General features: G+C 42.4%; 1 protein-coding gene across 1 annotated transcript; it reads right to left on the bottom strand.

Annotated features, from left to right (window-relative positions):
* Positions 1-3,675: 3,675 nt before the first annotated feature.
* EIF1AX (eukaryotic translation initiation factor 1A X-linked) lies at positions 3,676-13,439 on the bottom strand. Its single transcript, XM_054837292.1, has 7 exons — positions 13,183-13,439; positions 12,091-12,174; positions 10,164-10,267; positions 8,445-8,495; positions 7,407-7,488; positions 7,208-7,299; positions 3,676-5,051 (listed from the first exon to the last, which is right to left on the bottom strand). Exons 1-7 carry the CDS (start codon positions 13,196-13,198, stop codon positions 5,046-5,048), a joined length of 435 nt encoding a protein of 144 aa, XP_054693267.1. The 5' UTR covers positions 13,199-13,439; the 3' UTR covers positions 3,676-5,045.
* Between the last annotated feature and the right edge of the window lie 687 nt (positions 13,440-14,126).

The raw sequence follows: 14,126 nt of genomic DNA, 5'->3' as shown, positions 1-14,126 counted from the left end.
AAACCTTAAAAAAAAAAAAAAATCTTGTTTCCATTGCTGAGACACTGGGCCTCTCAGAGTCCCTGAAACCCAGCGACAGAAACTCCTCCTACCGAGAAGTTGAGGCAATCTGCTTGCTCTAACCTGCCGAGGTCAGTTTGGTTTTTTGCTTGTCTGCTCCCTCCAGAGGCCAAACAGGCAAGGGCATTTTCCTGATAGTCTTCCTCACTTGGGAATAAAATTCATTAACTTAACCATAAAAAGGAGTAGGGCTGATTAAGGAATATAGATGCTAATGACTGCAGAAGAGATTCCTATATCACAGCCTAGAGACACAAATAGGAGTTACCCACTTTTACAAGAGGGAGGAATGAGTGCCTGCAAAATACAGTAGAGTACTTCAAAAGAAAATTTACTGTTTGGCAAGAGATGCAGTAACAGGCCCCTTAACTGTTACCAAGTCTCTTTGGCTTCTAAGCTTTCCCTTCTTGAGCTGACAGCCTGAACATAAATGAAACTGCTGTGCAGGTGTCCTCTCTATCTACAAACACATTGGAAAACACATGAAGAAAAGCTAACTCATAGGACAGACAACACAGGCTCATCTATATTTTTTAATATATTGTTGTTCCACTAAGTATCTAAGGGAAAGTCTGAAAATGTAATTGGTATAATTAAAACATCTGGATCCTAAGTGTGGTACCCTGCTGCCAGTACCGACTTCCTAGATGGAAGGGATGCCATCCAGAGGGACCTTGACAGGCTGGAGAGGTGGGCCCGTGCGAACCGCATGAAGTTCAACAAGGCCAAGTGCAAGGTCCTGCACGTGGGTTGGGGCAATCCCAAGCACGACTATCAGCTGGGTGAGGAATGGATTGAAAGCAGCCCTGAGGAGAAGGACTTGGGGGTACTGATTGATGAGAAGCTCAACATCAGCCGGCAGTGTGCGCTTGCAGCCCAGAAAGCCAACCGTGTCCTGGGCTGCATCAAAAGAGGCGTGACCAGCAGGTCGAGGGAGGTGATCCTGCCCCTCTACTCCGCTCTTGTGAGACCCCACCTGGGGTACTGCGTCCAGCTCTGGGGGCCCCAGTACAGGAGAGACAGGGAGCTGTTGGAGCGAGTCCAGAGGAGGCCACGAAGCTGATCAGAGGGCTGGAGCACCTCTCCTATGAGGACAGGCTGAGAGAGTTGGGGTTGTTCATCCTGGAGAAAAGGCGGCTCCGGGGAGATCTAATTGCGGCCTGCCAGTACCTGAAGGGGCCTACAGGAAAGCTGGAGAGGGACTGTTTATCAGGGAGTGCAGTGACAGGACAAGGGGCAATGAGTTCAAGTTGAAGGAGGGTCGATTTAGATTAGATGTTAGAAAGAAATTCTTTACTGTGAGGGTGGTGAGGCACTGGAACAGGTTGCCCAGAGAAGCTGTGGATGCCCCCTCCCTGGAAGTGTTCAAGGCCAGGTTGGATGAGGCTTTGGGCAATGTGCTCTAGTGGAGGGTGTCCCTGTGCATGGCAGGGGGGTTGGAACTAGATGATCTTTAAGGTCCCTTCCAACCCAAACCATTCCATGATTCTATGATTACTACATGAAGGTACTCACTCTTCTCAGCTCGCCTCTGTTTGGCCAAGATATAGCACAAGCAACCTGAATTAATCAATAGGAACTCTGACTCATGCTTGCTCTTATAAAAAAAAAATAATAACCCTGCGAGACAGGCATTCAAGGCCCACGATATTCATGTTCAGTAACAGCAAATAATTATGGCTTAGACGAGCTTGTTCAGCAGCAGGAACAGCCAACCCCCAACTCACCTGAGAACAGGACTTACCTCATGACCAGAGGGCCGCAGGAAGCAGCAGCCCCAGCACCAGCTCACAACCCAGACATGCCACCAGTCCTATCCATTGCCTCAGTCATCACCTCATTTTCATTCATGGACATTACTTGCAATCATTGTGCCTGCCTAACCTCTACCAGGTTGTATACTGTACACTAATTTAAGTATGTGTGTATACATAGATGGTACCATATATATGTACAGCACATACCATATACACGTATGGCACTAGCACATAGTACCACAGATATACATATTAGCACATGGAGTGCACAGTCATATGATATAACGCATCAGTAGTAACAAGTAAATGGCACAGAGCTCAACGATCATGGGTTACCAGCTCCTCCGCCTCTTGTGGAAGGGGAGGAGAGGTTTTAGGGGTTTTTAAAACCACATACTTCTTTTCAATTAATGTGTCTGGACTATATCTACTAAGGATTAGGGCAGAAAAGCATGAGGGCTGTCCAACCAAATGCACAGCTGCCCCTATGATAAGGTGAAGAAACAAAGAAAATTTGGAACGATGAACAAAAATCATGTTTCAAAGTTTTAATCAGAGAAGACCTCAAAGTGGGAAACATCTTAGAGAACACAGTTTACACTTTAGCTGCAGGAAATTAATTTTTTACTCCCTACTTTAAATTTTACACTATAGGTAAAAAGCCAGCAACAGTTCCCAAAGTTAAACAAGAATTCTTAAAAAATTATCTAGAAACTACTCTTACAGATGGAGCACCTTTCATGGCTTTGCAGTCAGCAGTCTTGCAATCCTCTACCTGGCAGCTGCTGTTCTACCACTGTTCTTTGCATGGAGACACTGAACAGAGAGCTCCTCCTGCAGTTGTTTCGCCCTCCAAAGAAAAGAGAAGCAGGAAGGGACAACATATGGCTGCCTAGATTGGGTTATGGAAGCTTTAGCAATGGACAGAGAACATACATGAGGAAGGGTATTCAAGGAAGACAACGCTCTCCAGCATGTAAGTAGAAACCAGATGGTGTTGAGCTGGAGCATTAATAAGAAATTAATAGTTAAATAGGAAATTTTCTTAAGGACTCTGCAGAGTTTAGGCTGAGCTAGACACACGTCTGGGGACAATGAAGACTGGAAGCAACCGCAGGGCAAACCGTAACCAATTCTGCCAGGAACAGAGTTTCATCCTTGTCCCACAGTTGACATCTCCGTTGTATGGGAGAACTCTGGTAGGGTGAAGTTCCTTACGACATTCATTTGTATTTCTCCTTACCACTGACCATGCACTTCACATTCTTCCCACATGTACAAGATTGATTTTGGCAAGTAGAATTTCCATATCATCTGTATCTTTGGTAAACATTCACTGCAATTTAACCATTAGCCTTTCTGCTAGCACAACTGAAAGAACAGACACCTTCTGCATTTGGACCTCAAGATCAGCTTTGAGAGCTTTTAACCATTTTCAGAGCTGCTTACAGTCTGCTTAATATGTTGAGGAACCCAATGAGCTAGAGAATGGTTTATAAACCTCATCCTGAAACATTACGGCATTTATGTTGCTTCACAATTGAACCTTATAGGCATACAAAGACAGTAAATTCATATACTTTAAGATCAGTGGAGTAAGAATGTTGTATTGGTAGTATCTTATCCCAATGTTTAGCAAGCTTTTACAACAAATATTTAAAACCCATGAAACATTTGGCAAAAGTACTTAATACTAAGAAAACACTGTCCTTAGAATAAGATACCAGATCAATATAAGGAAAATAGACACTATAATGAAAGAAAAAAAAAGTAACAGAAAAGACATTTTTGAAAAAGCTCTGGAAGTTCAAATCTAGCACTCCTTAAAAATCATGTAAAGCAATGAGGCCACTCCATATTTAAAGCCATTTTGTTTTTATCTATTAGGGTAGTCACTTTACATCATACCAAAAAGACTGTATAACGAATACAAGTGTCAAGAATCAGATTTTTATGGCACAAAAGGAATTTTTCCATTAACCTGCTTTCAGAGTTGTTAAATACATAATCGAAGACAAAGAAACTAAGGCTACCACAAAATAATATTTGCATGATGATGTTAGTCTTTATTCAGCTTCTTAACTGACTCCTCCAGTCTGAAGGTGGAGAAGAATCTTTCCATTAGTTTGAGCCATTTATTTTGGATGAAAAGATTCTTTTCCTACGTTTGACACAAATTTATTTTCTCATTTATATTGTTATTCAAAGTTCACATAAGCTTTAATGTTGTACCTTACAATCCTTACAATGTATGGAATTTAAGATTAAAATAAAACTCTACTCTTAACATAACCTCTTCTATAATGTAAAAATATTCTACACGTTTAACATATCAAGAATGTTAAGCATTCACTTTGGGGAAAAACTATTTTACGTATTTTTCAGTACAAACCCAACTGTTAATGTTCTGTATTGGCGTATCCTTGTTAAGTTGGGTGCCACCCAGTGTTCCTCTTCTGCAACTACAGCTTGACTACTGTACTTAAAACACAGAAGAGCTATGCATACAAGACAGTTTTCAACAACTGCAAATTTGAGATGCTGCTTACTTTTTATCTTTACTTCTTCCCTACCCCTACACTGTGGCAAATTTACATCTTTGAAATAATGAGTGTTTTTAATTATCAAAATCAGTATAAAAATAGCAGCATGCTACTAGACATGAAAAGCAGATTGATCATGCATTATGAATTTAAATGCAGATTTCTGCCTTCCTTTTATATTATCAAAATCTTTTTAAAGTTAACATCAAGGCAAGGGGTATAAGGACAGACACTGCATAGTATGATTTGATACTAGTCTGAACTGGGTATTTCTATTTAATCAAAATCCATGATAATTACAGGGTAAACAATTTTTATTTCAAAATACAAGTTTAACTGGAATTGTAGTGATGAAAGCAGAAGAGGGAAAAATGCAGTCTTTTACAGCCCATGTCACTGTATCTCACTCACATCCAGAGGTAAAAGCTCTAATTGGTGAAGAGACAAAATATTTGTGGCATTTCATTGAACCTTTGTGATAATCCAGCATTATCCATTTCTAAAGAAATATAAATACTTTAAAACAAACATTGAAAATAAATCCTTTTGATGTAACAAACTACACTCTTTACCGAGATTTTTCAGTCTTCTTAAAAGAAAGGGACTTCACCCAAAAAATAATCGAAATATCAATGTAGAACAATCCTTGGAGGCAAAAAGTCGGAATGTAAACCTCTGTTCCAAATTAGATCTGAAAAGCAAAAACACCACCCCATGTATTTAATTCACATGCATTTTTCATCAAGCAACTCAGTCTTTAAGCTGTCTGTACCGTTCAACAGGAGACTTCCTGAACTCAGTACAGTACTGTTTTCCCCTCAGCTCGTATCCCATTTTCTTCACATCTGAGCAATTACTCTCATGTCCCCACCACCACCGTTACAATACAATAGTTACGCAGGTGAGCAATTCTGCCAATATAGTTATGCATAAATGGTACAGACATAAATTAGCCCGTGATTCTCAAAATCAAAACCAAAACCGAGTTTAAGGGTAACTTCCCTAAGTAGTGACTATCCAAATTAATTTGGTGCAAAATTAACGGTTTTCTAACCATTCTTCTGACATAAACAATAAAGAAAACATTCACCAAGTCTTTCATGTTAACTATGACCTTGGAAGCTGCATTTCATTCTAGGTAGACTACAACGATCCTCAGAGAGATTATTCCCATTTTATCTCTTTATGTCTCTTCCTTTCTTAAAGTGCGATACTAATGTTATATTGCATAGCTGACAGAAGCTTAAAAACAATTGTGGCTGCTTACTTAAACACATTATCCCCCACAAAGAGCCATTAGTTTGCAAATTTTACTCTTTCAGTATTCCTACAGCTACTTATCACTTTGATGTCTTACAATAGCTTCATTATTAAAAGCATGCACTACTGGAAACTGTTTCTAGCTTCAGGAAGCTCAACCACTGACAGGTCCAAAGTGCAGTTTTCAAAAGTCTGAAGAAAAATTCATCAAGCTTTTGGTATTTTTAAAATATTTGATCTAATGCATCATCTATCAAGAAAGTAAAAATAACGTAAGCATTTATAGAGAATTAGTCATATTATCAACTCAGAGAGAGAGGACTAAAAAGATGAAGAATTAAAACATAATAATATACTTAGAACAGTCTATCCAATTAAGTTAGCTCACTGGCTCAGTAAATTACTACTTAACCTCTCAGCCAGTTGACCCTGCACACATTTACCTCTCAACTGCAAAATAAAGTGCATTATCTTAGCAAACATTTCACAGCAGATTCTACTTCTGCATTTTTCTATGTAATTTGAATTATAACAATTTTACTACTACAACTTAAGAGTGTGCATGGTCACTTACTACAGCTTAGCGATGAGCAGTAACACAACTGATTGTGACCATCTGTAAATTCAGGATTATGGTTAACTACTAAGATGCAGCTTTTTATGATTTTTATGTAAAAAAAATGGAGACTTAAAGTCTTTTGCCTTTTTTAAAACCACATGTCCCCCAATTATTTCTGCAGTCATTATTAGATGGTGAGGTGGTTAAAAGTACAGAGGAATCAGAAAAGTGAAACCCACACGTGTTGATGCAATTCCCCAAAACACCTATGTAACCTGTGACCCGTTCCAGCAGCTGGCGCCCAACGTAGTTTGCATCAGCAGTTTATGGCTCTTGCTGCCTCAGGGAGACTGAAGTGGCCACAGCTGCCTCACCTGGCACAGGAGCTGACCCACCAATCTTTGTGCCTGCTCCGAGAGGTCTTTCTAGCCTACTGAGCAGGGGATGTAAGGAAATCCTACTAGTCTGATAAACCTGCCTTATCACCTACTTTGCTTTCCATCATGAGCTTTTTGTAAGGAGCTTACGCTTCAGAGAGCAGTACTGAGGGCTATGTTCAGTTCCTTCAATATGAACGTACCCACCTACGTCCACGCATGCAGTTGTTGACTTGCGTAACTGCAACTCCTCACACACACACACACATATACATACATACATGTACACACACACAAAATCATTTGAATAGATGCTGCTACATAACTCCAGGTCTTTGGGGTCAAATGACTTTGATTTTCTTTTAGGCATCTAAAGGGTAATGAGAAGACTGCTCTCCATGTATGTTTTAATGGTATGACACTAAGCATACTATTTGCTTAGAGGTCAACTAGAGGATGATTGTAGGACAGGGGAGAGAACAGGAAGCTGGCATGCATACGTCCACACCACTTTCTGAAGTAGTCCCTGAGAAGGTGAGCTATTCTGAACATCGATGTATTATTTTACTTGCTCTAAAACAATGAAAAACAGCTTATTGCCAAAGATGACAGTTTCAAGCATATGATACAAAATATACATTTACTACTTACATCATCAATATCTTCATCATCATCTCCAATATCATCAAACTGGATTTCATCATCATCTCCAGGACCAAACGTGTCTGTTTCATTGATTTTAGCTAAAAAGGAATTCAGACGAGTTAAGGAGCGCACTCATACCAAGTCAAGATGGATTGAATATTCTTGTCCAAAATGAACTTCCAGTTTGAAGTGAAAAGATTTTTACCATGTTCTGGAAGCTCCCCATATGCTTTCAGACTTCTGGCTTCATCTGCATTGTACTTTAGAATAACATCAGCCTTGTTATCCTAAATAAGAATTTATTAGAATTTATTAGTCATCTATAAAGGAAAAAACCCTCCTTATTAACCTCAGCAGACTAGTAACATTTATATTATTTATAAAAGAACATCTTGTTCCTCCTTCCCCTCCAGTGCCTTTACATCTCAAGTAAAAAAAACCTCATTTGTAGAATACCTTCATTTCTTCTGGGTGATAACTTAATTTTGCTCATATTGTAAGTAATTTGAGAAGTTCAGTTTCATGCCTTTGAAATTAACCTTTCCTCAGAGAACACGCATAGTGAGGTGAGGTGTTTGGTGGTCAGCCAGAAAGTGTCAAAACTTCCTAGTTTTAAGTAGTTTAGCATACACAGTGAATGACTATCATAAATGTTTTCCAACTCTAATGTACATTTCAGAAGCAGAACCTATCTTCAAACAACTCATGACACAACACTAACATTCCTGAAAAAGCAATTTACCTAATGAAAATTTGACAACTGTTTTCCATTATCCTTTATATTAGGTAAAATTACGCTACTTCATTTTTTGAAATTTAAGTAGAAACCAATCACTGATCAATCCGACTCTTAAGGTAAAAGGCTCCAAAATTCTGATTATCACAATAAAAAAGTTTGGTGCTTGGCTCAATCTCACTTATATCACAGGATCCAAGCATCAAACTGCTATGCCTGGGGAAAAAAAAAAAAAAAAAAAAAAAGGAAAAAAGGTGTGATGTCAATAAGCACCTTCACTCATAAAGTCTCAGGATGCAATTTAGAAGAACAAGTTGAACCAGGATTTGTCATCTACTCATGACAATCTTTCTGTAATACAAGGAAACTAGAAGTCATGATTTAGCATAACTAAATACACATTCAAAGAAAGTTAGATGGGAATTCCTCATGATAGCTGCTGCAATTTAACATTAAACAAGCTGTTTGTAAGATATTCTTCATTGGTAAATTATACTGAATTTTTACCTGGTAGTCTCTTAAGCCAACCAATATAATATCAGATGTATTTATCCAAACCTGAAAGAGACAACACATATTGTATTGCAGGTATTCAGCTTTTGTTGTGTAACACAAGAGTCAACCAGCACATTTAGGTTTACTGAGAGACATGAAACACAGCCACCATTTTTACTTTCTAACCAGTAAACTGGAAATATCCAATTTCATAATTTAACAGCAAAACCAAGATCACAAATACTCACAGATATATTATTTCACATGTTATGGAGCTATTACTAAGGTAAATCAAACTTTGAAGAGCTTCTAGTCAACAAGGTGGTTATTAAGTCATAACTTCTGAGAAAACAGAAATAGTGCATCTAGCTACCACACCACTCTGAACTGAGCTCCACAAGGGCAAAAATGAAAGAAAAACCTGATGAAGGGGTGATGGACGAGCACAGTGAAGAGCGCAAGAAAATGAGTGGAGTTGTTTCTAGCAACTGACTATGCTAATCAGTCAAACCAAGGCCAGAAGCCTGCAAAACAGGACATGCTAATTTAAACACACAAGATAGAACTATCCCACATCAGCGTGAATTTTTTTTGGAAATGGAATATATTTCAGTTGAGATTTCCTTTCTTTTAGACATGAGGAATAGCTAAGTGATGCTTTCTGTAGCAAGAAATGAATTCTGCAGCACCTAACATTTATCTATGCACATTCTCCATTACCTTCAACAGTTTATTGCAGAGTAGTGCAGGCAGCTAGCTGGGCTCACACTGATACCAAGATATGCATGTTCACTGGTCTCCAAAAACAGACAGGTGGAACAATCCAGAATGAACACAGCGAATGTCTGTTTTTATTGAGAATGGACTATCTATCTGAGAGGACCTCTTCCGTAGCATACGCCAGCAGAGGACAGAAAGCTGTAACATCTGACAAGGGCAAGAGGGGACACCATGCAAAGATGGCAAAGTTAACACTGCGAATGTGTACACCTGACTTCCCTGAAGGTACAAACATTTGCAGATCACCTTCACACAAAAATATTTTGGGAACTGATGAAGTGGACAATGAAATGATGGCATCTGAGGTGCCTGTGAGAAGCTATAAAGAAACCTTCCCAAACCACTCTTACTGAACTATTCTCAGATAAGTCACCCAGGGAGAAGATGACTATAATTATCCAGTTCCTTTACAGATCAAGCTAAGTGGAGTATCAAATCCTCATTCTTAGCGGTTTCAGGAAATGCATACAAAAGAGCTGGCTTTGGACAACCCTTTTACACCGCTATTTTCCTATGCTGGGTGTCTATCTTCACATTAACAGAATTTCTCCTGCTAAGCTAAGCACAGATCTAGTCTCAGATATAACATGCTGATTCTCCAAATAGTCAAGTTCCCTGTCTACAATAAGGCAGCTTTATAATATTTCATATGCATCTAAGTTTCTAGAATACAAAAAATTCATATTTCATAAGCAACCAAAAAATCTCCCCTGAAATATATACATTCAAAGGCTCATACTTCAACTACAAGCTTCACTCAAAAGTCAAAGACTGCCTATTTTTGTGCTGGCAATACAAACAGAACAACAAACTAGTTTTATCAAAAAAAGAAATTTAAGATATTAAGTCCAGTAGAAATACTAAGTTTCATAATAAGCTACATACATAAATTTTTACAATTACATATCATGCATAATGCTGCTGTTTTCCATTGCAATACTTCAGAATTACCTTTTTCCTTAGTTTCCCTCTAATATGACATAACCTCTTCACACCATCAAAACATAATGCCTCCAGTCTTCCATTGCCTAACATCTTGATCACCTGGGCATATTCTGAAAGAGACGGTAACATACAGCAAAACTTCCAAACAAACACAGCTTTGTGAAACAACCAATAACTTTTGCCACTGTAACCAAAATTTGCTGTAACATTTTATCAAACCTGAGCAGTTGAGAGGAGCTTTGATCAGCCACACAGCCTGCTGAAGGTATCAAGAGTTTTCGTATCATTGTCGATGTTAACATTTTCAAACACTGCTCATTGTTGGTTGTATCCATGCTATTGTTCCCTCTGAAATGCTTCCTACAGATAACTTTTACAGCTCTCAGGTCTCACTCAGAATCTGAAAGTTTATGACAGCATCACAGTGCCTGTCCTAACTGACAAAATCTTGTGCTATCATTGAGGGAAGAGGAGAAAGCGGCACATCCTGTATACCCCACTGATACTCTGAATCCCTTCTACAGAGGCTCTGTGGAAAAAAATTTCTGTTCTTGAAAGTACATGTTTTGGTGTTCTCAAACTGTGTGAAAGACAAGTACCAGGCTTCAGCTGAAAACTATGAAGCTTCTCTCCAACAGCCACCTTCAATCTCTCACCTTGTATTTAATCTCCTTCCCTCACAGAGTTCCAGAAATTGCTACTGAAGTACTTCACATACATTATGCTGCAAACTTTAATAGTGTATTGCCATTTAACTAAAAATAATAAAGCTTGCAAAAATTATAACATTATTATTATAAAGCTTGTAAGAATTATAACATTATCTGACTGCCTATACTCATCAGGAAAAAAATTTTCTTGGTTAGCCAAAGCTGTATTTCAATAATCTAAAATTTTCGCTTATCACAAGCTAGCTAGTCCAACAAACCACATGAGACTATTAATAATTGAGAATAATGTTTCATGAAGCAGATTTTGCTTGGGACCTAAAAAGGATTTTAAGTTCTACAAGTGCATCAAAATCAACTCATTTTTTGCTTACAACTGTCACAGAATATCAGAAAGAGCGTAAAAAATGAGTTCAGTGGTCCCTTCTTTTACAGTGATTTAAGTCCGTATTTTTCCTGTATTTCTAACAAACCAACCGATTGATTGGTCACTAGGCAAGTACTCACATATATGTGAGCAACCTCAAGAGCATGACACACAACCCAAGGTAAACCAAAAGGGAGGTGAGCTCACTGTCACCAAAAGGCAGAGGAGAGGGAAATCCTAGTCATGACCCTCCAGCTGAACACGCCTGTGGCTTACTTTACCTCACAACATCCAAGTAAGAACCTCACCTATTGCTCCTGTTTTAATAATTGTTAAACATTCCAACCCAGGAGCCAAATTCAACCAAACCAAGAGGGGACAGTGGAAGAATCACAGAACATTGAGATGTACTGTTCTCCCAGGTCAGTGACTTCAGAGAGCTCATCGACGGATCCAAGAACTGTTACAGTTGGTATAAAACAGAAAGTGGGACTGTGCATCCAAGAAACAACCAACAACTACTGGCAATGCTGAACTACATCAGCTAAGCCAGCTGCTTACACACCCTCACGCAGAGCTACTCAAGGGATTTCTAGGGAATGTTTACATACATACTGTATTACACATGGCATCACAATAAGGTCGAGGAGAGGCAAGCTTCATTCTTAAGTGGTGAAGCTACTTCAAATTTCCCTTTTCCTAGTAACTTCTTCCTACACTCAATGCGTCATTCAGAATGCAAATAAAACCCCAGTAAGAATACCTCTCCCTATTCCACAATAACTCTGTATTTCTCAGTACATCCAGAAGTTTCCTCTGTGTATCAACTTCCAATGTACATCACTTACAATATATGATTGACAACAATGGCATTGCTATACTATAGCTGAAAACTCACCTTGCCCGTCTTCCTTGAACACCAGTTCTCTTTTTTCTGATTCATTCTCATTCTTACCTCGTCGCCTATTTTTACCTCCTTTACCTAAATTAAAAGGTGGGGGGAAAAAAGCATATGTTACTATCTGTGAATGCAGTGAATGAACTAATCAGACTTATGGGGATTTCTGTGCTTGTTCTCTCCATAGTTGTTTTGAGTATCCTATCCAGATCTGGATTTTTTGCTTGCTTTTAACATTTTTAGCTCTAAGTTTTTAACTGACTAGTAACACAGTAATTAGAAGACAGAGCTTCCACTATTTAAGATGTCCTGGTTGCTCTGAAGTGACAGTAGCCTTCAATGGGGATTTGCACAAGATCGCCATTTTCAGTTTTTGTGACTGCTGCTACAAAATACCTCACAAATAATGGTGGGATAACCTGATGCACGCAACCACCAATGAGCAGAAGAATAACTTGCGTGGTTATGGTAATGCTGAAATCCCACTTATGCTCCAAGTGAAGATGCCCTTTTTTGAAAGGCACACACGTGGCAACAGGATTAGACGCTTTTCATGAAGACACAGAAGAGCAGCTCATACTCCCCCCCGCCCATTAAAAAGCTGCTGTTCCCTTCCTCTCGCTTTTTCTTCTTTTCCTTTAAGCAGTGGGGTGGGGGAAAAGGGCAGAAGCAGCGAGCGCACGGAGGAGCACGCACACCCGGCCGCTTCCTCAGCGGCCGCCCCTGAGGGACGGCAGGCAGGGCCGCCCCTGACAGCCAAGCCCCGCCAGGGCCTCCCTCTCCCGGCCGGCCAGGCCCCAGAGGCCTCCGACACGCCGCTGGGCCGCGTACGACCGGGCCCAGGCCGGGACCCGCGCCCGAGAAGGGGGAACTGGCCCAAGGGACACGCCGGCACGGCGAAGTGGGCGGGAGGGCTCCTCCGCCCCCTCCCCGCCCCGCCCGCGGGCACCAGGCCGCGGCGGCTCCCACGTGAGAGGAGGCGGCGGGGGGGGACCGTCCCCGGGCCTCCCCAGCGCGGCCGGGCCCGGCCTCGTCGCTACGGCGAAGGGACGGGCCGCCGCGGAAGGCCCGGCGGAGGAGAGGGCGCCTCACCTTTATTCTTGGGCATGGCGCCGGGCGCTCCGCCGCGGAGGGGCTGCGGGCAGGGGCGGCGGTTGGGGCTTCACGCGGCTGCCGCGAGGCGGGCGGCGGCTCCGGGCGGGATCGGCGGTGGCTCCTCGCGCGGCGGGACCAGGGCTGCGGCTGACTCGTGCGTTCCGGCCGCTAGCGCCGATTCGACCCGCAGCGCCCCCTGGAGCGCGGGAGGGCTCGACGCCTCCCGGCAGCGCCGCCTCTGCGCACGCACCCCGCGGAGGGGGCGCGCATGCGCCTGGCGCCCTCCTGACAGCCTATCGGTTCCCGGCGGCGCAGCGATTGTCGGAGGGGACACACCCCAATGGGCGTCGTGATGGGCGGGCGCCGCGCGATTGGCCAAGACTCCGCGCCGGGCGGGCAGCGACGGCCAATCAGAGGCTTCAGGAGGCGGGTCTCGGCGGGAGCGGTGGCGCTGGGCGGGCAGCGGATCCGCGGGGCGGTTGGGGCCTGCGCGCACGAACCCGAACGGGCCCTGGAGCGTGCCCACGGAGCTGTGGGCTGGTTTGTTTTTTCCAACGCCGACCCCAACGAACGGTGCCGGCGGGCGCCTCGCTGCCCCCCGCGGCAGCCCGCCACCGCCCATGGCCCCTGCCCGCTCCTCGCCTGCAGCTGCCGCTCCCCGAGCGCCGTGCGTGGGGCCCAGCATCGGCTCCGGGAACGGCAGCTCACGGGGATGGCGAGGACGTTCTGCGGTGGGTTTTAAGGAAAAGGAGGAGGTCTCGCACCTCTGCCTGGAGGAGCGGGCAGCGCACACCCACCGAGCCCCGGGGAAACCTCGCGTCTCTCGGGGAGGAGAAACGTTGTTACCAACCGGAGCGAGAAACGGTCACGGACGGGGGGGTACGAGCGCGGGGAAGTCTGAAGTAAGGCAAGATCGTGCCATCAGGATCCTGTGTTACATC

Source organism: Grus americana, chromosome 1, assembly GCF_028858705.1.
Source record: "Grus americana isolate bGruAme1 chromosome 1, bGruAme1.mat, whole genome shotgun sequence".
Classification (NCBI taxonomy): Eukaryota; Metazoa; Chordata; class Aves; order Gruiformes; family Gruidae; genus Grus; species Grus americana.
The sequence above is the reverse complement of the archived record's forward strand: the minus strand, read 5'-3'. Positions and strand labels throughout refer to the sequence as shown.

Bases quoted from the DNA above. Each gene is read 5' to 3' on its own strand.
- EIF1AX (XM_054837292.1), bottom strand. The intron at 8,496-10,163 runs GTAATTCTGAAG...TGTCTCTTTCAG, and splicing joins GAGGGAAACTAAGGAAAAAG to GTTTGGATAAATACATCTGA. The intron at 7,300-7,406 runs GTAAAAATCTTT...ATTCCTTTTTAG, and splicing joins TGGGGAGCTTCCAGAACATG to CTAAAATCAATGAAACAGAC.